The following is a 23,352-nucleotide window of genomic DNA, read 5'->3' as shown; positions in this document are numbered from 1 at the left end:
TGCAGAATACATAAATGAACCAAAAATACAGTGTTTTATTTGTTTTTGAGATATCAGGTCAAACAAAGGCTTTGTTGCAGATCGAGCGCAAAACATTTTACAGTGATTCGGTCATGACTAGGCCACTGGATTGTGGCCGATAACAAAATGTTAGTCTTCGGTGTGTACCCTTCAAAAGCAATTGAACGTGCGATTGTAAGAATGATTAATAATTCCAGTAGATTTTTTACGTTACACTTGAAATAATCTTCTGTAACAGGCCACAAAACCACTGACATTTTAACAACAGCATGTTAGGCACGATTTCAGCTACTGAAGTTTAATCTCCCTCACAACACTCATGTACAGTAAATAATGCAAATGTTTCACGACAGTTGTGAAAATATAGCATACAGGTGTGTTACATTCAGTCGGTACGTGCATGGCTGATTGCATTTCGTTGTATGTAGGCACATTAAGTTCAGCTGATGTAATCCACGTCTAACACTTAAAGGCAGCGTTCATTTATAAGTGAAAAGAAGAGGGTAACTTTGAATACCTGCCATCGATTGTAAAGGCAGATTATTAAATGTAATACATGAAACATTTCGTCTGAATGTGTGAGGAATTCTTATAGGCTCAGAGAAATCTTCCCACGGACCCCAGGGGCATCACGTTTAAATATGGTCTTCTTTACTCCACGGACAGGACAAAACAAAACTTGTGAAACATTTATGTGCCTTCTTCAGTGTATATTCAGTGTCCTCAAGCCCTACATGTCATTCACACACTAACTCAGTCACACAAACACACGTGCCTCCTCTGCCTGCCGTCAGCTACAAGTTGCCCGTCACGTTACGCATCACTGCCCAGGTGGGGAACTCGCTCAGGTGGAACAGTGGCTCTCCCCATGTTAATATGGCCAGCATGACAACAAAAACTCCAATCAGATTCACTCCAAAGCCAGCTTTTACCTGTGAATAATGCAGGAATAATAAATGAGTGAGATCTTAATCTCTTATATATAGATTATACAGTATTTAAAAAAGAACAAAGTGGAACATGTTTAAGGGATACTTCAAACCTGTATCACTTTCTTTGTTCTGCAGAACACAAAAAAGACATTCTCAAGACCGTTAGAGAATCAGTCATTTCTCAAAATATATTTTGTGTTCCGCAGAAAAAACAATCATATACAGGTTTTGAACGACATGCAGATAAATCAATTATGACAAGTTTTATTTTGGGGTGAACTATCCATTTAAAATGTCAAACCTGTTACCATTGACTTTGTATGGGAAGCAAGTGCATGTCTGTAAATATCAGCATTAAGAACGTCTCACATCTGCCAAATGAATACATGTTTCACAGTGTCCGTGTACACTTCAAAGATGTGCTTGTAGAAAACAAATGTTTAATCGCTTGGCCTCTTGACACTTCGTTCTTGGCACAGCGGTGGGATGTAACAGAGCTGATATAAAAGGTTGATGTTTTTCATACCATGTCGCTGATCTGCACGTGTCCGTAACTGAACACGATGGCGTTCGGCGGGTTTCCAACGGGCAGCATGACGCCGAAGGACACGCACATGGTGGCGGGAATCAGCGTGTGCAGGGGGTTGATCTGCAGAGTCTCTGACTGCGGGGACAGAGGGGTCATTTATTAGGGTCATTATGGAGAGAACACAACTGAGATGATACGGTTTCACGCAGGTTCATTTGTTTGTGTGATGTTACTGGTGTGTGATAGTGTGTTCTAACCAGGGCTGAGAGGATGGGCAGGAACACAGTGAGTGTGGCCGGGTTGCTGGCGAACTCTGTAACGGCTGACACGAGAAGGCAGGCCAGCAGTGTGACGGCCCAAGGGGGAAGACCACTCATTGGCTCCAGCTGCCGACCGATCCACATGGAGAGTCCTGACACCTGGCCGAAGAGGACACATGTTCAACGGTATGTCTTTTTTAGAAAAAGTTTTTTTTTTAAATACTATCAAATATTTTTGTTGTTAAGCTCACCTTGCATCCTGCGGCCAGCGCGTAACCCCCTCCAACCAGAATGACGATTTCCCACGGCATCAGTCTCTGGAAGTCCTTCCATGTGATCATCGGAGCCAACGGGTCATCTTCCTCGTCCTCATCATCACCTGCAAAGATACAGACGAGCAGTTACCAAACCCGGTCAGCAGGGTGCGCCATCGAGAACGGTCACCTTTACTCTCATGTTCTAAAGAGAAGAACTGGTTGTACAGCGAGACCCTCTGTATTACTGCAGCAGCCTGCTGAGTGAATGAATTGTAGCATGCAGAGGCCCTGCTGCGGGCAGCTTGGGATCTGACCTTTGCTCTCGCTGGAGAATGCAGATGGCCATGGCTTTCGAGCGGGGATGAGGAAGAGGAGGAACCCGAGGAGCACCGACACTGTGGCATCCGTCCTGTAGCCCTTCCTGCAAGACACGGATATTCACATTTGATGAATATTTCATCGACTTACTACGGGGTGTGTATACTTTTGTGTCAAGTGACCTGTAGCATAGGCAATTGTCTGCTAAGGCAGTATCATAAAAACTTTTTTAATTAATTTGTAAATAAACCTTTTTGCTTTAATTGATATAAAAAATATATTTAGATCCAAACTTTGTCACCATGCATTATGGGATTTTCTTACACAGTGCTGTTTTAGTATTGGCCAAAAGAAGTTTCTTAACAGGCACCTGGATGCATACAAATGCTGAGCTAAACTATGGAGCTCCGCTAAAGTTTCATTCTTGAAAATGAATGGAAATCAATTTTATTGAATGAGTAAAGTGACCACAGGCAGTATATGTACTTCTCAAATAGAGACGTCCAGCCGGTAACGAATCCTGGCTCCCTGGTGAACCAAAGAACGGTCATCAGAATGAAGAAAACTCCCGTCACAACTTCAGGATAACTGTAGACCACATGAACATCATATATGAGTCAAACATCAATCTACTAATGGCTCACAAACCAGGCTTGTGTAAGACCCGTGCTATTGTTTTCATACAGTGTCGATGTTCATGTCAGGTGATTTTACCTTATGGGGCCGAGTTTCTGATACTCCTCATGAATGCGTTTCTCCGACAGGATCTCACGCCTGGTCTTGCGTTTTTTGCTGAGAGAGCAAGTCTCTTTAAAACTGTGAGAAGATAACAGCGGAAATGTTCCAACCTGTAAAGCATCAACTTCAATCAAAATGTCTTCGTTCAATACAACAGTTGTGGATTCTTACTTGCATCCCAAAAATAAAAAGTGCAGCCATATCCAGGTCAGAACCAACATGATGAGAGCGATCGGCAAACTGAAGATGAACCAAGTGCCAAAATTGATGACTTTCGCCTCTGGGTAACGGCTGGAAAATACATTTTGGAGCAAAGTTTATTGGTCACTTTTGTCAAAAGCTCCTTTTTTAGATATAAACACAAATGTTATTGTAGTGTGCTATTAAGTCAGCCATCAAAATGTCTCTGTCTCACTTCACTGTATCAGTGATGTTCAGCTGCACTCAGGGGTCATTCAGCTCAATCTTTGTCTTCCAGTGTGGAAGAAAAGGACAAGGGTCGGTTTACAGAGCGAATGGAAGCCCCAAGAAGATACTCAATGTTGGGCAAGATTTGTATCCCAATAGGATATTCTATTGATTATATCTGGTAAAATGTCAAATCGGTGATAACAGCGTTTCCAACTAAACACAGATTATAACAGAACCACTGACCCACCAAATACTCTTGTTTACTGTGATTTACTGTATGTGCAGTGCAAAACCAGGTAACAATATAAAGTCACCTTTGCCCAACAAATGTTGCACAAGTAAAGGGCTATTTTTCTGTACACAGGGTATTTAAAATGTCCTGGAAATGAGATTGAGCGGATTGAATTAGGTGCTTAGACAAATTCCAGCAGTGCCCGAGATACATTTTCTGAATGCACCATTTATCATACAATACGGAGAGGGTACGGTAAAGCAATAACGTACTTGTTGAATTGTTCGGCGAAGATGAGGTTGGTGGACGTGCCAGTTATGGTTATGAGACCACCGATGGTGGCCGCGTAAGTGATGCTGAGGGTCAGACACTTGCAGATCATGTGGTCTCTCTTGGTCGGGTACAAAGAGTCTCTCCGGATTTTGGGTTTCTTTGGTGGCACAGGAATGCTAATTGGGGCCTGTGTTTAGAAACGATAAAAGTTTATTCTAAGAAGCAACTTTCGGAGAGGTACAGTTAGCCCAGCTAAAGTTCTCACCTCTGGGAGATATCCATTTGATTGTTTAGAAAATGCTGTGCCGAAAGCAGGCTTTAATGCTTGACCGTTTGACTCCTACAGTATGAAAAAACAAATTTTTACACTTTGGCCTTTGTCCACTACAAATTCTATCCCAAATCATTATCTTGTTTTTCAATAAAAATATCTAAATGGCCCAACAGTAAGATAAATTCAGCTTAGAATGACCTAAACATGTTTACATTTTGAGATGGCATAATTATTGTCAGGCAAACGTCAATATAAGATGTTATATTTCAAGAATTAGACTCGGTTCTGTACAGTTGGATCAATTATATAAGAAACCTATGTGATCATCGTAATCGACTGTTTTGCATGAATTGCCCAATTTGCACTGTGTAGAAATCAGTAAAAAACTTCATGAAAGAAAATGTGTTCAGTGTGTAAGGTTTAACATTCAAAACATTATGGAAAAGCCAAGTTTCGGATATATCTGACAAGTGTTCCTATAGCTCAACTGAGTGCACCCCAAATAATTCTAAATAAGAATAATCATCCAAATTGCATGTATATTAGCTCTGGAAAGAACTCGGTTACTTTAGAAATAATGTCTATTGTTAGTATTTCCCTTGTTCTGAAGAACACTAAGCGGCCAATCTTATGTGCACCCTATTAATAAAGAGACAGATTTTGTCTTACCTCTCTCAGCATGCAGACTTCATGTTTCTCACTGCAACCACAGAAAAGTTACAATAAATAAATTAGTGGCAATAGCTGGAGTTTAAAATAATTTCACTTTCACACACAGACGTACTTGTCTTTGCAGTTCATCAGTTCAAGTTCATTGTTGATGGGTTTCTGATTTTCCTCTTTTTCTGTAAAGAATGTGACAACATTTTCAGACATTAACATTTAACTTGCTGTTATAAAGTAACATTTTAACCAATTCAAAGCTTTGCCCTACCGCTTTCCTCTTCCTGTGTATCCACGGTTACAGAGTCATCGAGTGAATCTGCTATCCCAGTGCAGATGAGTTGCTGTAGCACGGCTTCAGCGATGGGCATCACCATGGCCGTGGTGGACGTGTTGCTCAGCCACATGGAGAGGAAGACTGTGCAGCACATGAACCCCAACACCAGCCTGCAACACAACAATACATCCTGTTCATAAGATACACATCCGAGTCTACACCTATATGTGAAGGTTAAAGGGTGAGTGCCTGATTTTTACTTTACATACATGCCCGGTTTGGCTCCAGCGATCATGACCATACGGAGGGCGATTCGTTTATGCAGGTTCCATTTCTCAATGGATGCAGCCAAACATATGACTCCCATCAGCAGTAGAGTCGTGTCCTTAAAATATTCAGAGGCCACCTGCATGCGAAAACACACACAGGTTTATAATACACATTCTGCAAAACTTGCTGTTTTTAAATACATTGTCACAATGACAAAGGTAAGGTTCTGTAAGAAGTATTCAACAAAGCTATAATGATGTTTATGGCATGTTTAACTCTGACTTGCTATTCCATTTATCTTATATTTTTTAACTATGCCCATCACGTTGTAGTAGAATGCTGTTAAATTCTTTACTCTTTTAGACGTGTTTGGAATAACACGAGCTCCACGTATACTGATAAACGTATATTGTATATGTACCAGAAGTCACTTAAAAAGTGTCACTTTAAAAATGCACAAAGGTAAATGTTATATGAACTATACATAAGCTCTCCTTGAACAAGAGGACCTCTACCCTCCTCTAAACATTTTACAGGCACCCTTCAGAGAAATGAACAAGTATATTCAGCATGAAACCACCAGGAAACCCAAAGCCCCTGCGGTCCACAGTCTAGAATGAGAACGATGTGAAATTGCATAAAATAAACAGCATATTTACCGAACACAATTACAAGATCTAAAGATAACAAGTTGCTTTGTCAAGTTTATCAATGGGATTTATTCACATGATGCAGCATTTTGTTTCAGATAGAGAAAGTAGATAGAAAAGGTTCATACCTCACTGGATTTAAGGACCCCAAACAGCGGGTACAGGAAGGCTGGCACCAGTGCTGCAGCTCCCAGTGGAACAGCTTCAGATACCCAGTATACCGCGGTAACAATCAGCACGTAAGCACAAGAGGATTCCTGCAGGGGGACAGAACAGAGATACGGGTCAGGCGGACTGATCGTTTAAACCAAATAAAGAGTTTTTGAAACTGGAATTTCACCAGCAGCAGAGTTGGGGGTCAGTATGCATATGTAGAGCAATCGAAGTCCTGGCCACTTATTTGGAGTTGGGAGGACAGAATGTCAAATGTGTGTGAGAACTTGCAAACAACAAATAATTACAAAATGCAAATATGATTTAACCGATGGCAGATTTGAGTCAGCTCAGCCGTCTCACACAAATGTTAGGCTACATTTATATTTATATATACATAGCAGGCATGGACAACCAGACCAAGCTACGTTAATACAAGCTCACTCATTTCAATTTTGCATGTTGATGAGAATAAGCTATTTTGTTAATCTTTGTAGATCCAGTGGAAATATTTCAGAAGGTTATTTCTCGTGGATTTTATATATCAAAATAGAGTTCTTATCATTTAAAAATGATTTTTTACAGTAAATCATTTTGTCTTACAACTCCTACTGTCACTTTAAGATGATGATGGCACTGTAGACATTCATTTTAAATGAATAAACTGATGATGTGTCCTTCAGAAAGCTCTTTTAAAGTACACTTATACCAGGGTCAATCACTCTGTGGAGAACGTAATGGTTCATGGATTGTACATAACTGGTCTGGTTACCTGCCCTGAGCTTCAGCCACTACACCACCCCATTGTGGGCATGCCCTAAGCTGATTATTACTCAGCGTGGTCTTGTACTCATAAACTTGCATTTAGATTAAACCTCTATTGGCACATGCTTTTGTCCTCTTCTAATCTCATCAATGTTTGAGCAATTAGTCCATTCTGAAAGAATTAATTTCTGTAAGAATGTCCGATGCAACATTGATGTGTCAGACAGAGGGGGAAACTGATCATTTCTTTTTATTAATCCTGAAAAAGTGTAAAACGAGCATAAATAGCATCAATTTCAACATCAGCTCTACCAGGACAACTCACAAACTCATTCATTATATAACTGTTTTCTGTGAATAATTGTTTTCACTCACTGGGTGAGATGGGATTAGTGAACTGCTCTGAACTAAATAATTACGACTTTATTTCAAACCCTTGATGAAAAGAGCAATCAGAAAGCCATTTAAGATTTTAGGAAAGAGAGCCTGTGGCAGAAGTGATCTAATCTGTAAAGGTGTTTGTGATTGCAAAAAAGCCGTCAAGGCGGAGGATAATGGCATTTCCTGAAGAACGATTGATCTACACCCACAGTTTGATTATAGACCTGATAGATGTTTCCATCAATTTGAATCAATCAGTCTGATTATAAATGAAACGGATGACATAGGCTTATACAACATAATTTAGTCATTTACCCGAGTGTTTATACAAGTTCCTTGACCCCTTTTGTAGTTTTTTACTGTTAAAGTGATTTTTTTCATATGATTTTCAGGTAGCCAACAGTCATTCGTTGTGGTCTCTTACATTGTAATTTGCAAACCATGGTAATTGTGTTCAGAATGACAGGTCATGTTTGAGGTCACTAACAGCCTCTGTGCAGGCTTTGATTATATTGGACTGAAACTTAGTTCACAAACAAACAACATCTGTAAAAACTGCCGTTGTTTCGAATAACAAATCCCATCAGAATCACATTAACTATCACAACACCAATAGGTGGCGTTGTCTAATCCTACACTTGGAAAAGGACCAATTTGGTAAGAGGTCGATGCGTCTCCGAGAATAACCCCAAAGACCCAAAACCTTGATCAATAGAAAGCATATATTATATATTTTTTAACCTGTCTACTTTTTAAAACATTAGGATGTTGTCGCTTTATAAATCAGTATATCCAATTTATTTTCTCTCCGCGCAATTAATATAAAAATATATTTTTAGTTCTTTATATAAATGACCAAATCAACTAGTCAAATAATTGGTAAATCGGTAAAAGAAAGTTAGATTTCAAACAAAATCCAATATTAACTTGCATTTCGATAAAAAATATCCAAAGTTTACCAATGCGCACCGGTGCGTAAATGCGCATTGGAAGCGCGCGCCCGTTACGGATGGATGTTAATGTATTTTTAATATGAAGTGGATTGGATCTTTACTCACGCTGCACGGGTGAATGAGTGGAAGAGGCAACAGCGATAACGGGATCATGACCACGAGAATGAGTTTCCGAGCCGTCCAAAGTTTTTTTATAAAGTCCATTCTTGCGCCTTCCAGCCTCATGGGAGTATGCGTTGCAAATCAGTTCTCTCACAGTCCAGTGTCCTTTAAAGCTTTCTTTAAGAAACACTTAACCACTGTCCCTTTCCGATGATATGTTCTTGCTATCCACGCAGATGACTGCTTCCCTTTTTCGTGCGTTTTACGTAGCGCACTCGGTTAAATGGATTGTTGGCAAATGTGCTTTGTCCTGTCGTCCTTATATTCCCTTAAGGAGTGAAGTGCAGACACCTCTTATAGCCCGTTTAAAATGTATTGATGAAAGGACACCGACTGATCCCCTTTGTGTCTCCACCTGTGTATTCCTTTATCTGAGATTCGCCATGCTTGCTTCCTTTCGACAGTTATGTTCCCAATGACACTCACTGTGCAAAAGTAAGTATACATTAACTGCCACCACAGTACTCTCTTTGTGAGTTCTCAAACTTCTCCAAGCATGAAGAAGAAATTTATGAACGCACAGTCAAGCTCATTTCTCTTTATTCCCGTCGTATCTCCTCCCAGTATGCATCTCGGCCAATCAGGTTAAGGAATACTTAACCCAAAAATGAAAATTCTGTCATAATTGACTCACCTTCAAGTTTTACAAAATCTGTATATATTTCTTTGTTCCGATGAACACAGAGATATTTGGAAGAATTCTTATTACCAGACAGATTTCACCCCTCCATTGACTACAATAGTAGGAAAACAATTTACGGTACTCAAACGTGTCCAACATTCTTTAAAATGCATTCTTTCGTCTTCAACAGAACATATACATTTATACAGATTTGGAACAACTCGAATGTGAGCAAAGGATGGCAGACTTTTCATTTTTGGGTGAAGTATCCCTTTAATGAGCGAAGGTTATTAACGGACTTGGGGTCGTAGGTAAGATGCGCCTGGGCCAAATTGAACCGTTTACATGCATCGGCGACGGTTTCTCAGAATAAAACCAGCAGGGAACCTAGAACACGCTGTTAAAACTCTAAGAGAATAAAAACTGTTTGACAATAACAAGAAACACGTGCATTAACACATGCGCAATAGCCCGTGACGAATGTTTTGTGGGTTACTGGGTTTACAGTTGTGATGATAGATTGAGTGATGATATATCAGGCTATAGTGCATCGACTTATTTGACCCATTAAAGGTTTGGACACATCTACTCATTAGTTGCGTCATCAAAATTATAAAATCAAATGGAAACAAGAATTACACGGTAAACATTAAATATTGTAATTTACATTTTTATGAATACATCTGTGCACTTTGGGTACGGGTGCATTCTCGTATGCTATATAAACATTATTAAAGTTGTTTCCATGTATGTTGGACTCTGTTTAGTTACTTATCCTATCCAGTCCAGATAAAAAATAAAACAATACATATAATTAGAAATGATAGCAACATTTAGTATGATGAAAGCTATATCAGGCTTAATTCATATGTGCTTACATAACTGATCCATATTTTATAGAATCAAGGGTCAGACTATCCTTTCATTTCACATTCATTCATAGTTAATCTACCGTGTAATTATGCACATACTTTGCCATCTAGTGGACAAGAGAAGCTATTGCTCTGACTAATATCCTTGTATATTCAGGCAAAGCACATCAGATTTAGTTGAAATGGCTTTGCAGCAACTGCTTCTGCAACAGAACACGTGCAACGTAGCGCAGACAACAACAAATAGAAATCTGTCTGGTGCTTTTCTGTTGTGTAACATGCTCTGTAGTCTTTGCACTGAACAATCAAACTTAATCTGAGGAAATTCTCGGCTTCCTTTGTTCAAATAAATGAGCAGCGGCGGAGGTCATTTCAAAAAGCCGTTTTAACCCCATGTGTGGTTAAGAAGGGCTTTTGTTTGATTGATTTCTCGAGTATATGTCCAAGACATGTACAGTAGGTTCTACATGTGTGTGCATTAAAGTGCATGAGTGTTTTCCTCATCTGCTGTGCATTGAGTCGGCAGAGTGGAATTGCTGAATACAGTGTTGCATAACCTAATCAATGTCGCCTACATTACCTTTAAACCTATTTAGAGTTTTAGCAGGGGATGAATGTCAGTAACGCTTAAATCTTCAAACATTGTGAAGAAACAGTCGGAAGAACTCCCGTTCCTCTGCAAGACTGTGCTTTTACTGTGTGAAAAGCCTGTGTATCTTCTTCATGACACAATGCAGAAGATTAAGAGCTGTCCTGAACTTGGACAGAGTTTAAAGGGTTTGATCGGGTAAAAAACTGACTTAGACTGAACTCACCTCTTTCATTCATATAAAGAGGCGTCAAACCTCTGAGTGCAAAAATATTACTCGAGATATGGTCAGTTTCTGTATCTGTATATAGCAAAATGTAACACACAATTGTGACAAATAAAAATCTTAAAATAGGTATAAAACCAAATGTTATGAAATGCAACCTGCATGTAGGTAGCAAAAATATGCCATTGCTTTAAAGACACTGCAGTCACGTGAGAAAGACACTGATAGAGGGAGAGAGAGACCCATACTGTATCATGACGTGCGAATGTGCCTTGGCTTCTCATGTGCCTGACATTACGCAAACGCTGTGTTTATAGGATCAGACTCAGCAGTGGCTCTGCATTGAGCACAGTGACAAGCAGCTTACAGACGAGAGAGAAGCCAAAACCACACACTGCTGCAGGATGGAGTGAGCACAACTCTCTCTTTCTCTCTCTCTTTGTGCTTGATCCTCTAGAGGAGCGGGTCTCCCTGTGTTTACGGGTGCCCGGCTGAACTCGAGATCTTTGGAGTCCGCACGGACCAATCAGCACTGAGACTTGAATATGACAAACTGAAACTAATTCTTTCTTCCTCATTTTTAAGCACGGTCATCTATGGCATCAACAGACAGACCCTTCTTATGGGGGTTCCTGCTGTGGTCTACGACATGGACTTTGGTTTGGACATTTACTCCAGATGAAGGGTTATCAGTCAGTCCGGTACTTCCAAAAACCACAACACCTTTCACGGAGATGAGGATGAACATCACTGAGTCGCCCACTAGCAACTACACAGGTGTGTACAACATTGTGTTAATGCTTTAAGAAAGAATTGTAAATCACTTTATAGTGCTATGCAAACAATCTTTCACTCTTTTAAACAACTAAAGATGTTCCTACTACTGTTTAAAAAGTTTCTCTTTCAGTGAAAATGTTTTTGTGTAAACATGTAATACTGATCTGTTTTACAGTAGCCTGGGTATTATCTGGATTATGTTACACACTTTTTGCATACGCTTACAGGAAACTGTGTGCAAAGTTTGCAGGAGTTTACAGTACATCCTCTGTTCAGACACGCGTTACAACTGCAAAAAATACAGGCTAAAGCACACATGCACTTATTCCTGAAATCCATGTGTGGGCTTAAAAAAGCAAAATCTTCTTAAGGGTTTACATGCTAACCGAGCTTTAAATATTGCACAATAAAAATGCTGTATATGAAAAGCAAATCAGACAAAACACACAGCAATCGGTTTGAACTGTAAATAACATTAATGGCATTTTTAATATCATTGGAGAATTTAAAATATGCCAGCTCTCCAGCCATGTGTACTCAGAGTGTACTTTGCAAATAGTTTTTTGACGTTCCCCCTGATTTAAACTCAATATGCGTGACAGGCGTTCTGAGTTCGACGGATAAAGGTGGACATTATTAAGCTGTAATGTATATTAGTCTGATGGCAGTCTGATTTTTGAATGACTGAAGAGTTCAAACCACCCGCAGGCACCTTCACCATCAGGTAACTCGAGGTTTATTCCACAGGTGAAACAATGGAGGCTTTTTGTGCCACGTGGCAGCTGTGAAATAGTCTTTGGCAGTTTGTCAGTTCCGTTACAAGGTTGCCAGCTTATTCTGAACTGGAGGGTTGCTGTAAAAAAACACATTACCCTGTTTTGAAAAAGGAAATCTCTCCTGGATGGACTCGCTTTGTGTCCAACACTTAAATAAAAAGAACTGTGCTAATATATAAAAATTGGGGTTTAATATGACCCAGATATATTTCATCCATGAGTTCATCCGTCTGCACTGTACAGTTTAAATAGGATTACTTTACTGACACAGAGAGAGAGAGAGCCAGTGTGCACAGAAATAGTTTTGGAGATCGATGCACTCGATTTGAAAGGGTACACGGTAGATATCCAAAACAAGCAAAAAAGGAACTATAGTTGCGTGATCAATGTATTGACAGACCCAACCATCTAAAGTAATCTGCTGGTGGGGTGGCTTCATAAACACATCATCAGTGCTTTCTCAACCACAGGGGCTTGTGGGTACTCCAATTTTAATGCACGGCCCCATGCTTTATTTAATCACGTTCTATTCTAAGAGCACCTCTCTGGTAAAACCCTTTGAAGAGGGAGAGAGACAAGTTATTTATTTATTTTGCCATGGAGTCGGGTTCCTTCACGCTAGCAATGAGATCTGACAAGGGCGGCATTGCCATGCCAGTTAAGCCAGGCTTAATGAAACCAGCACAGGGTCTTAAACACACTGCTGGTCCTCACTGATACTCTGTGGAGTCAAACCAGTGTGAACAATAAACATGATCCGGTGTGGCCTGCCAGCAGTCAAAATGAGCTCAGTTTGCCTGTATGTTGACAGTACAGTGGAGATGGACAGTACGCTGATGAAAATTCAGTAGGAAGAGAAAGGCAAAAAAGAGGACATTGAAAACTGTGGGAATGTGGAGAAAGAGTAGAAGAGAGGTGGAATATGGGAGAGGGAGGGACCGGACACCATATGTGGATACTGACTCCAAAAAGAAACATTTTTTAAAACCTTTAATATAAAGCACAACTTGCACAAACCAGTTAAGGTTTAATACTTTAAAACGTCAAAAAGTAGCCCTATAGGCAAGAGCCTGCTTTACCAAGCACCATTAATTGCAGACTCTATTAATAGAATATAACAGAACTCTGTTTGTTTGTTTGTTTTGCCTAAACAGGTCTGAGCTGTGCTTCACTTCTGCCCCCTCGGCGAGGTTCTTTCTATGTCGAGAAAGGCACGGCAATGTCTCTGGGTACTGTGTTGGCGTTCTGGTGTCTTGAGGGATACCAGCTGGTAGGCAGTGAGAAAATCTCCTGCGTCCTGCGGAGCAACACTCCTCAATGGAGCAACTACCGTCCAGATTGTGAAGGTCGGTCATTTTGTTTTTTAAAGAGATAAAATTCGCCGAAGTGACTTATGATCACTCCGCTCTTGCAAATTAGTTATTGATCGAGATGCATAAGCAAGCATTAGATAATGTTTTCAAATCTGTGCAGAAATAATGATGGATAATCAAAACAAGAGTGGGAATTATTTGTGTCTCCGGTAGCCATACCCAAACCGGAGGATCGGGGGTTGAGAGTGGCCGTGCTGGTATCGGTGGTGAGCAGCATCGTCATCTTTGCCATGTCCGTGTCCTTTATCATCTGCTGCCTGCAAGAGCGCATGAGCAAAGACAGGCCCGAACGGACAGACGGCAGGAGTAGGTATGCGCGTATGCACGTATGCACGAACACGCACAGGACAAAAATGACCAGGAGGTTTCAAATGTAAATAATGATGTGTGCAAATATGCGTGTTTATGCTATTTGGCTGTACAGGATGCGAGACAAGCACAAATCCTGGAGAAGTGAGTGCTGGCTGGAACGAGAGGATGGCAACTGGGAGGCTTTTCCTCCGCCCAAGATCTACAATCTTTCCCAGCACCTCGACTCTCATCTGTCCCATGACAGTCCGGTATTTTTGGGAGGTATAACTGGTTATGATAACCGTGGATATCAGAGGTAGGAAGTTGTGCAGGTGCTTTGTTAAATGTTCTTGTTTGGTGTGACATCAAGTTGTATTTGTGTGTTCAAAGAAGTCAAGAAAACCTTTTAAAGGCTCCGCTGCCTGGACTCTATCGCTCTGAGAGACAGGTGTACCCACATGTTGTCCTGCAGAGGGTGCCCACACCCACAGTGCCAACTGCACCCAGTGCACCTGTGTACCTCCATCTCTCCACCCCTCTGCCCACAGAAAACCCCACCGAAGGGCCTGCTCTGCCCCCGTACCCCAAACCCTCCTATCACAGCCCCGGTGGCACTCCACAGCGTCTGTGGCCATAGCAACACACTTGTGTGTACAGAACTTTTACAACAATCGCCATGGTGATGGCTTATGGCCTCTACGTGGAACTGGCTCCTGCAGTGTGACTGGGGCTCAGGAAAGCCTGAGAAACGATGGACTAAAGCTTATGTGTTATTTGAGAGCCGCCTAGATAATTTTACATCACTACATCTAGTTGCCGGCCAAACAGTGTTTCTCATCTCTCTGCTCAGTAACATTTAGGAATCTAGTACTAATTCTTAATGTCTGATGTTTTCTATGGAAATGTAGGTGAATTACGCTGATGTCCTGATAACGGACTGACATGGGGATCTCGTAAACCTGTGAAACTTGGAAATTTTGATTTAAAACAAAGCTATTAAAAACATTTAATGATTATTTCTGTGTCTTTTTCGTGATGTCTTATAAAGGTCACATTTAGAGCTACAGTATTCTGTGTACAACCATGATGATTATTAATAACTTAATTCACAACGGCATAAAAAAGAGAAAGATAAATTTAAGAAAGAGAATTTAAGTGCATGTAATTGTGGAAAATGTTGCAAAACAATGATGTGATAACATATTGTGGCATAATAATTTTTAAACCGTAGATCCAGCAATATTTCTATATGAAATTTTCAATGCATCTGGAGGCTATCACGTGGGTAAAATATTACTATTTTTATTTTCTAAAAGAATACATATGCCTTTTCCCAACAGAAATAGAAATACAATAGAAATGGTAACCTCTACTCAAAGACTCATTTATTCCTTTATCCACAAGATGGCGCAGATGTTCTATAATATCTGTTGTGAAACATCAAACCTTACAAAAGCATAGTCGGCTATTTCAGCATTTCAAATCGAATCTGAGATTTGCCACCTTCCCTCCTCAAATCCAAAAGTAACCATAACATGTATGTAGTGCCATGCGCAGCACTATGAACAAAGGAAATTCATTCAGTCTTTTATAACGATGAATATCGATCAATTATATTGCTTTTACTCATATTTCTGTATTGTTACACTATTGTACGCCTTGCTTCCGTTCCTAATAAAATCAGAGACGCAACGTTCTGCACTATTAATAAACGGTGTCTGGGCATGCGCGGTGGCACCGCCTCTCCAGCCTAGTTGACAGATAAAGACGCATAGAACGAAGATGCAATCGACACACTAGACTGCAAGACACAGGACATTTGAAAGTATTTAAAATATTCATACAACTTGTATAACAGTTAATATGACAGCATGCGCAGAGCACCTGTGATGGTAAAGGTGACACCTGGAGAGGAGCGCAGCGCATTCCCATGGCCAAGAGCGCAAACAGCAAACTGGACACTTTCCTCAAGAGAAACACGAGTCGGGATTTATACGAGCGGATACGAGTCTGCGAGCCGTGTGTGGTGGTCTCGAGGTCGGTGAAGAGGGTCTTTATGCATGTGATATTAAGTGATGAGCGCGTCTACCTGAGCGAGTACAACCCGCGCGCGCTGCGAGAGGCGCTCAGCTTCCGAGACATCACGAGCATCGAGCTGGTGAGCGTTTACATCTCATCTGTTGATATATAGAGAACTATATATGCAATAGCAATCTGATCTCCTTTGACTTAAAAACAACAACAAAAACAAATATAAACAGTATAATGTTTTGTTGCTATATACAAATATTTTATATTTTAAATATAGTTATACACATATTATTGTATTTACAACACATATGATAAATATAATTATATTTATATTATAGTAATAAATAAATCTCATTATATAATTTGTTATTATATGTATAGTTCATTGGGCCACCGTGCCATAATATATTTCTAAAGCAATATTTTTGTGATTCTTTGTAACACGTGTAGTTTTATATAATATATATATATATATATATATATATATATAATTGCCAATCCACAACATCTTAAATATAACCTACCCCAATGCAGTTATGTATATTTTTCACAAAAAGTTGGCCAGAAAAAGGAAACTAAGTAATAGAAAATAAAATGAAAATATAAGGAATATATAAGCACCCTGTTCTGTATATTTGCTGTTGTCTGAGAGAAAAGATTATCTGTACCAGATTCAATGGTACAGATAAAGCACAACAGTCCTTTAAGGAGCGTCTGTGAATCAGGAATACAATTCTAATTATAGCGGGAGAGATTGACTTATCCTGCTTAAAGAAAGTTTGTTTGGTAATCCTACACATTTACACAGCTCAAAGCTGCGGAAGACATTACGTTTACCAGAATAACTGAATAAAAATGTAAAAGTCACCATAGTGAAAAATGTCAATGTACCTAGTAAAACATCTCTGCACACAGATCAATGATTTGCCGGATTTCCTCAGTGGACGGGATCGTGAGCATTCGCTTCACATTCGTGTTGTCCATACTGCAAAGAATGCTGGGGAAAAGAGCGCAAAGCCCCAAGGATCCAGCCAGAATAAGCCGGTCTGTCCACCTGCATCTCCATTACAAGGACTCGACCTGGGAGTCCGCCATTCTCTGGAGGGTAAAGAGTTAATTTAATTAACTCAATAATTCATTAAGTGTCCATGCAGAGGGAGATCTTAGAAACAGCGTCTCTGAATCAGTTAGAAAAGCGGCAGATTTACATTCGCACACAGGCGTTGATGGAAAGCTGCTTAACCGGTGAAGGATAAAAAGCTAAACCAGAGAAGTTGTCTAAGAAGTAACTGCACTGTTGACCGGACATGCAAGGGCATTCAACCTTTTCATGTGAATGAAGAAAATGCACTCTGTTTAGGGACAAATATGAAAAACAGAAATCTTCTTCACAATTTCAGTTCGGTTCTACCATTATTTCGAATTAATTTTATTTTGTGATCTCAGACAATTTCAAGTTTTCAAGAATATTCTGTCCTGTCTGTTGTGCCCTACAGAGACGAGCCGTGTGCTCCTGTCGACTCCGTCTGAATCATCCAGCTCCAGAATCTCTCCTACATCATCAATGAGGTAAAAGCCACTCAGTGTTAATGGCCTCACCAACACATTGTCATGGCTGTGCAACTCCTGTCTTTTGTGCCCATCACTTACAGCATCGGGCGACACAGACTCGTTCAAAGCCCTTTATCTGCACCCTGCAGGTTTTTATTGCCTCTGACTCTACAATGCTTTGAATGAACAAACATTTGCTACTCATGCAAGCCATCATACTAAACGGACTGGTGCAAGAATAAACTCTGAATCCCAGAGCTTTTTATCTCACAGGAGCACAAGATCTCCGTGTTGTGCTTGGTTGCGTGGAAACTAAATTGATTAAGGTTTTGTCTTCACTAAGCTGACAGTGTAGGGAGACAACGGGTGACGAAGGTTCAAAGGTTAACAAGATCTAAATTGTGCAACATTAACATTAGCACCACAACAGTTGTAATCATTGTGCCATTCAAGAAAAACTGTGTTACTTTTTAGGCACTAAAGCCGACGCTTGATATTTTATCGTCTTCAGTATTTCATAGTATTATATTATATTATCCCTTTTAACGAGCTAGAACGGATGTATTTCTCAAGTATTTCTTAGAGACTCAAAGTCATCGAGCAGAGAAGATGGAAAGAGCTTGAAATCAAAGAAAGGGTGTTCTTAAGTTTCTTTTGTAATAAAAAGATCATATCATGACTGTTTTGTTAACTTTTAAGATACAATATTAATATTCAAAAACAAAATTGTAAATTAACATTGGTTAAAAACAACAGACTTATCATGGCGTTAAATAAAGGTTCCTAAAAGGGTCTTTGTCTGTTGTATAGTCCCATGAAGATCCACAGAACCTTTCTATTGCACAAAAGATTCTTTGTAGTGGACAAACCTAACAGTTTTTAGGGAACAAAACATTGCTTCTTTTATGGCATTGATGCACTTAATATTTTTGTTAAATGTTAAACGTTGTATGGTGTGTAACTTTTTAAATAAAAGCAAAACCATTTGATATAAATATTTAAAACATTGAATGCACTTTTGAAGCTGTTATTTGTGTGAAATGTTGCTCTGCGAGGCTGTAACCGGAGCATTTGAAATGAGTACAGGTCACCTTACATATGTATGTTTAATGAGCTCACCCCTATATAAATAGAAACCCACAAACAGTAAATTTTGTCTGTATTGTTTGTGGTTTTCAGATATATTTGGGTTTTGTGGCTGCCAAGCGTTTTACACTGTTGATAGTTCATGACGAGACTACAGCTCGTGAGCGGGGGGGCGGGGGAGGCCATTGGCGTCATTCACACCGTTGCCAGGGCACAATACGAGACGGAAACCACCAAGCAATAAACGTCCAATTAAAAGCCCTTGTTTGTCTCAGCATAACATGCCTGCTTGGTGCTTAACTACACACGTGTGATGTGAAGAAAAATGAGAGATGCCAACATGACCAGCATCACTGTTGTTGTGCTATTTGTTCACCTGAGACTGTTCTGAGAACAGTGTGAATGTATAATCACACTCAACAGCCCTATAATGTTTATTGCAGCAGGGCAAATCTCACCTCTGTAGCTGAATAACACCTAAGGGAGACCATTAGTTCCTGTTTAGCACAAATTTGTGCCTTTGTCTGAAGAGACTCGCATAACCACATGGGAAGCGTCTGAGACGTTCAAAGCCGGGTTTATGTAAAGCCAGCTTTTCCACAGTTTAACATCTATTTTAAGATTATTATTGAAGTGGTGGTGTGCTTCAGTACCGAGATGGTCTGTCATTTGAATTTCTCAGACAAAAGTAGGTCAGTGGGACTAAAATGTTTTGTAAGAACATGGAAAGATTTTCTCTTTAACCTGCATCTTATTAGAGGAGATTGAGACAGAATAAGGAAAATGCATGAACAACCTTGTACAGCATTCAAACCTTGATGTTAGGTCCCTCACCAGCGCCTCCTTGTGGACATGCTTTTCCAGAGGCAACTGTGGTTCTCAGAGGATAACTTTGTTGTTCCTAAAATGTAGAAATAAAAATCTGGTATTTTAACAGTGCTATTTGACAAGAAATAAATTCCTAAACATAATGAAATAATTCATCAGCATTTCAATATTCTGTTTCTCTAAGAAACATGCCACTTCATGTTCACCCTCCATATACAAAGCCTTTATTTGATTTTACCGTTCCTCTGTTTTAGCGATGAAGGGCTCCAGGAAGAGGACAGCAGTAGCATCACAAAAAGGCGTTCCGCTTCCTGTCCAAACCAGGACATATTGGGCCTGGGTCTCTTTCATCCTCCCTCTCCCATCCACTTCTCCAGCACTTGTGTAGCTCCTCCAACCGACATCACAAACCACCAGATACGGGGTCCAGTTGCGTGGCGCAGAGGTTCGAGTCTGGCAAGGCTAGTGAGGAGAACTCTGGCGGAGAAGGACAAAGAGGAGAATGAGAAAGAGTTGCATCTTTATGCTGTATCTCCTATCTCACGAATATATCTGCACCTTCAGAGCTCCTGGAACAGTTATATTATAGTATGTGTCTGAGTCTGTGGGTTTATTTCTACTTGATAGTCTCTAAATTTGTGTTTAGACAAGATCCTAACTATTTTTTCTTAAACCCTAAACATTCCTTGTAGTTGATAGCGTGACTATAACTTGATGTATTTGCCTTGGGCATTGTTGCAAGAACAGTCAAATCTCTCACCAGCACATGTGTGTTTTTGTAGAGATCAACTTTGATGCTGGACCCAGTGTACAAGAAGAGATGTGGCCTGTCTTCTCCCGAGAAACAGAAATATCACAACATCAGGTACTGCAACACAATTATATCTTTTACGAAAGAAAAAAAACTCAGCTCTCATTCTAAAAAAAGTGAGAAAGTATTTGCTAACTAAAGAATTATTTACTGTGTGCAGCTGGGAGCGAACATGTCATTTATTCACTCAGTTGAGTGGAGAGTTGATTCAGGAGGATATCAGCCTGGAGAGTTTATATTTACTCCTGCAGGAGCTTCATACCGCCACGTACCGCAATCCCACCATCAAAAAACTCTTCTGGAGGGTAAAATTGCTTTAGTGTTTCTGTGAATCAATGTGTTGTTGTACAGTACATACAGTTTCCTCGATTTACTCTTAATTGTCTCCTCAGTCTTCCGATCTTTATCCTTTCCTGGTGAAAACACTGTCTGACAGCTCTCAGGCCGTCCGGGAAGGAATACACACAGTCGACAGACTTCTGTAAGCATCATTTATCTTGCTTGTAAATAAAAGCAAACGTTATGAAAGTGCTTTTGTATAAGAATGTTAAGTTGATGTCTCTCTGTCCCCCAGACTTTGTACTGTAGTGGTTCAGATATTATGCCTCATGTTCAGGGAAACTGAAATCGAGCCGGCCCGAATGAGCATGCTAACAGCCAAACAGTGAGTGATTTTACTTCCATTAGAATATCCATGTGTTGATGATTATTTCTTATTATTTGGATGATTATTTGATGCAGGGGGGCTCTCACAGCAAACTTGCTGCTTGCCTTAGTGTGTGATCCAGAACTTCAGCTATCCGGTTCTACTAATGGATCCCAGTCTTCAGATACTAAGGTATAAAACTAAGTAATAAACATTTTCTTTTTTCCAAGTAAATAATAATCAGGTAGTTTGTAATAGTTTGCCGTCATTAAATTGCGATACAGTATGTATCAGTATTCTACTGGCCGGTGTCCACCATGAAGCCTTAAATTTTATAATGTATTCTGGCACATTTATGATATATTAAATGTATGTTGCCGCTGCAGGGTCTGCAGGCTGACTTTCTGGATGCAACATCTGCTTTACTGTTTGAGGTTGTTGTTCTATGTCAGGAAGTGAGTAGCACATTTCTTACGCATATGCAAATGTGGTGGTGAGCAGAAATGTATAACATTGGCCATTTGTATTTTAAAGGCAAGTCGCACTCCTTCTGTGGGACATTTCCTTACGGTTGGTTGGGTGCTTCGAATAATTAAACCTCATCCCTTCTTGGTTAGTCTACAGTTTCGTTTTCATACTGATACATTTCATGATTATTTGCATGATTAGCGAGCCTGTTCCAGAAAGGCAGAACACATGTGACCCTGGACAACAAAACCAGTCTAATGGGTCAATTTTTCGAAATTTAGATTTTTACATCAACTGAAAGCTGAATAGTTAAGCTTTTTATTGATATATGGGTTGTTAAGATGTGACAATATCTGGTGGAGATACAAGAGTGTAAAACTCTGGAAGTTAAGGGTGCAACAAATCTAAATATTGAGAAAATAGCCTTTGAAGTTGTTAATCCGAGGCACTGTAGCAGGCCATCCACTCCCAAAAATTAGGTTTTTATATATTTTGGGTTGAAAATTTACAAAATATCTTTATGGAACATGTTCTTTACTTAATATCCTAATGATTTTTGGCATAAAAGAAAAATCTATAATTTTGACCCACACAATGTATTTTTGGCTTTTACTAAAAATGTTCCCGTTTTGTGATCCAGGGTCACATATGTCTGAAATACCTTTTATTTCTTCGTCTCTTTATTATAGCTGCCATTTGTTGGATATCAGGCCCAGCAGGTGGCTCTGCTCCTCTCGGATGAGCAGTATCCTGTCAGCCCGTCTCAGGCGGTTCTTCTGTACCAGCGATGTCGTGTTTTGTTAGCCTGTCTGCAGCACAGCACCTTTCTGAGCAAATACCTCCGGACAGCCTTTAAAGAAGAGTTCAGGTTCATTACCTCGATATTGTCATTTACCCTGGAAGATTTTAAAGAAATAATTTACCACAAAATTTTTGTTGAAGGATTAAACACTGTATGTCAAGCAGCATTTTTACATTATTAACTTAGTCTTGCTCAAGTTTACGGTCTCTTTCTTTATAGCTACTATGTAAAGATGTCCGGGCTGAAGCAAAAGTTGCCCCAGCAGTACCCCATCAGTCAGCCCACCCAGCTTGTACTGTCCCAGCTCCTCAGTCTGATTCTTCAGACACCCTGAGCTCTTCTGCAACAACAGCTCCTCTTGAAATTTTCAATATCTAGAAAATGTTTTATTTCTGTATAAACACAGGGCCTGTTTGGATAGCTGTTTGATTAAACAATTGCATGAAGTTGCCAAGTTAATATAGGCCCACAGATGTAGAGATGTTCTGATGTGGAAATATGCCTTTGAACGAATATGATGCACCTTACAAATGGCCTAAAGTCTTGTATTGTGTCTTACTGTGTTAAACAGAATGCTGGATAATTCTCTGTTTAGCATATCGCCTTTGTCTAATCTCAGGATTACAGTAATAAATCACAGAATGTTAAAGATTTGATGGGAAGTCAAACCACAGAACATCTAATATATAGAATTACTTGAACTATTTATTCTACTTTGAAAATGAAACGATAGATATCATGTAATGCACTTGTCATGAAATCGGTCCAGGACATCATTCTTGTACAGTACAGACTACAAAAACATAGTATTTACTTTAATTCATATGTAAAACAGTGTCATAAACCTTATTCATACTTACTGTAACTACAGGCACTGCTACAAATGCACTTACTTGTTCATGTTTGAAAATAGTCTCTTTGTAAGCTGAGAAATGTAATGATTTTCACTTCAGGAACTCTATGTAGGCTACCTCAAGGCCTAAAATAAAAATATTTTAAACATTTTGCGTCTGTTCATTTATTAAAGAAACATAAAGGTTAAATTAATATACCAATAAATAGTCATTTATACGCTTTTGCCTTT

At 39.7% G+C, this 23,352-nt stretch overlaps 3 protein-coding genes across 5 annotated transcripts; 2 read left to right on the top strand and 1 right to left on the bottom strand.

Annotated features, from left to right (window-relative positions):
* Positions 1–16: 16 nt before the first annotated feature.
* Positions 17–17,304, bottom strand: slc13a4 (solute carrier family 13 member 4). Of its 2 annotated transcripts, none has more exons than XM_079454200.1 (16): positions 16,968–17,304; positions 6,234–6,362; positions 5,455–5,591; positions 5,180–5,355; positions 5,030–5,090; positions 4,915–4,945; positions 4,237–4,311; positions 3,971–4,158; positions 3,227–3,346; positions 3,032–3,133; positions 2,804–2,905; positions 2,314–2,420; positions 1,994–2,121; positions 1,740–1,901; positions 1,480–1,617; positions 17–953 (listed from the first exon to the last, which is right to left on the bottom strand). In XM_079454200.1, the coding sequence occupies exons 3-16, from the start codon at positions 5,550–5,552 to the stop codon at positions 816–818; spliced, it is 1,626 nt and encodes a 541-aa protein (XP_079310326.1). In that variant the 5' UTR covers positions 5,553–5,591; positions 6,234–6,362; positions 16,968–17,304; the 3' UTR covers positions 17–815. The 2 variants fall into 2 exon arrangements, with proteins under 2 accessions (XP_079310326.1, XP_079310325.1); XM_079454199.1 differs by lacking the exon at positions 16,968–17,304 and adding an exon at positions 8,463–9,091.
* On the top strand, positions 11,062–15,060 carry LOC306892866 (uncharacterized protein). 2 transcript variants are annotated; one of them, XM_079454202.1, is made up of 6 exons: positions 11,062–11,237; positions 11,414–11,605; positions 13,536–13,727; positions 13,908–14,064; positions 14,179–14,361; positions 14,436–15,060. In XM_079454202.1, exons 1-6 carry the CDS (start codon positions 11,111–11,113, stop codon positions 14,680–14,682), a joined length of 1,098 nt encoding a protein of 365 aa, XP_079310328.1. In that variant the 5' UTR covers positions 11,062–11,110; the 3' UTR covers positions 14,683–15,060. The 2 variants fall into 2 exon arrangements, with proteins under 2 accessions (XP_079310328.1, XP_079310329.1); XM_079454203.1 differs by lacking the exon at positions 11,062–11,237 and having other exon boundaries at positions 11,304–11,605; positions 14,439–15,060.
* On the top strand, positions 15,746–23,265 carry cUnh12orf56 (chromosome Un C12orf56 homolog). The gene is made up of 13 exons (XM_079454201.1): positions 15,746–16,203; positions 16,992–17,181; positions 17,573–17,645; positions 19,796–20,129; positions 20,324–20,406; positions 20,513–20,657; positions 20,745–20,833; positions 20,927–21,016; positions 21,094–21,190; positions 21,385–21,453; positions 21,533–21,610; positions 22,156–22,334; positions 22,488–23,265. Exons 1-13 carry the CDS (start codon positions 15,976–15,978, stop codon positions 22,600–22,602), a joined length of 1,770 nt encoding a protein of 589 aa, XP_079310327.1. The 5' UTR covers positions 15,746–15,975; the 3' UTR covers positions 22,603–23,265.
* Positions 23,266–23,352: the final 87 nt, after the last annotated feature.

Source organism: Barbatula barbatula (assembly GCF_947034865.1).
Source record: "Barbatula barbatula genome assembly, chromosome: 4".
Classification (NCBI taxonomy): Eukaryota; Metazoa; Chordata; class Actinopteri; order Cypriniformes; family Nemacheilidae; genus Barbatula; species Barbatula barbatula.
This window is presented reverse-complemented; position numbering and strand designations above follow the sequence as displayed.

Bases quoted from the DNA above. Each gene is read 5' to 3' on its own strand.
- LOC306892866 (XM_079454202.1), top strand. From the start codon at position 11,111: ATGTGCCTGACATTACGCAAACGCTGTGTTTATAGGATCAGACTCAGC. The intron at 13,728-13,907 runs GTCGGTCATTTT...TGTCTCCGGTAG, and splicing joins CTACCGTCCAGATTGTGAAG to CCATACCCAAACCGGAGGAT. The intron at 14,362-14,435 runs GTAGGAAGTTGT...GTGTGTTCAAAG, and splicing joins GATAACCGTGGATATCAGAG to AAGTCAAGAAAACCTTTTAA.
- slc13a4 (XM_079454199.1), bottom strand. From the start codon at position 8,582: ATGAGGCTGGAAGGCGCAAGAATGGACTTTATAAAAAAACTTTGGACG. The intron at 3,134-3,226 runs GTAAGAATCCAC...ATCTTCTCACAG, and splicing joins TTTTTATTTTTGGGATGCAA to TTTTAAAGAGACTTGCTCTC. The intron at 2,122-2,313 runs GTCAGATCCCAA...GTATCTTTGCAG, and splicing joins ATTCTCCAGCGAGAGCAAAG to GTGATGATGAGGACGAGGAA.
- cUnh12orf56 (XM_079454201.1), top strand. From the start codon at position 15,976: ATGGCCAAGAGCGCAAACAGCAAACTGGACACTTTCCTCAAGAGAAAC. The intron at 20,130-20,323 runs GTATGTGTCTGA...GTGTTTTTGTAG, and splicing joins CCTGGAACAGTTATATTATA to AGATCAACTTTGATGCTGGA. The intron at 21,017-21,093 runs GTGAGTGATTTT...TATTTGATGCAG, and splicing joins AGCATGCTAACAGCCAAACA to GGGGGCTCTCACAGCAAACT.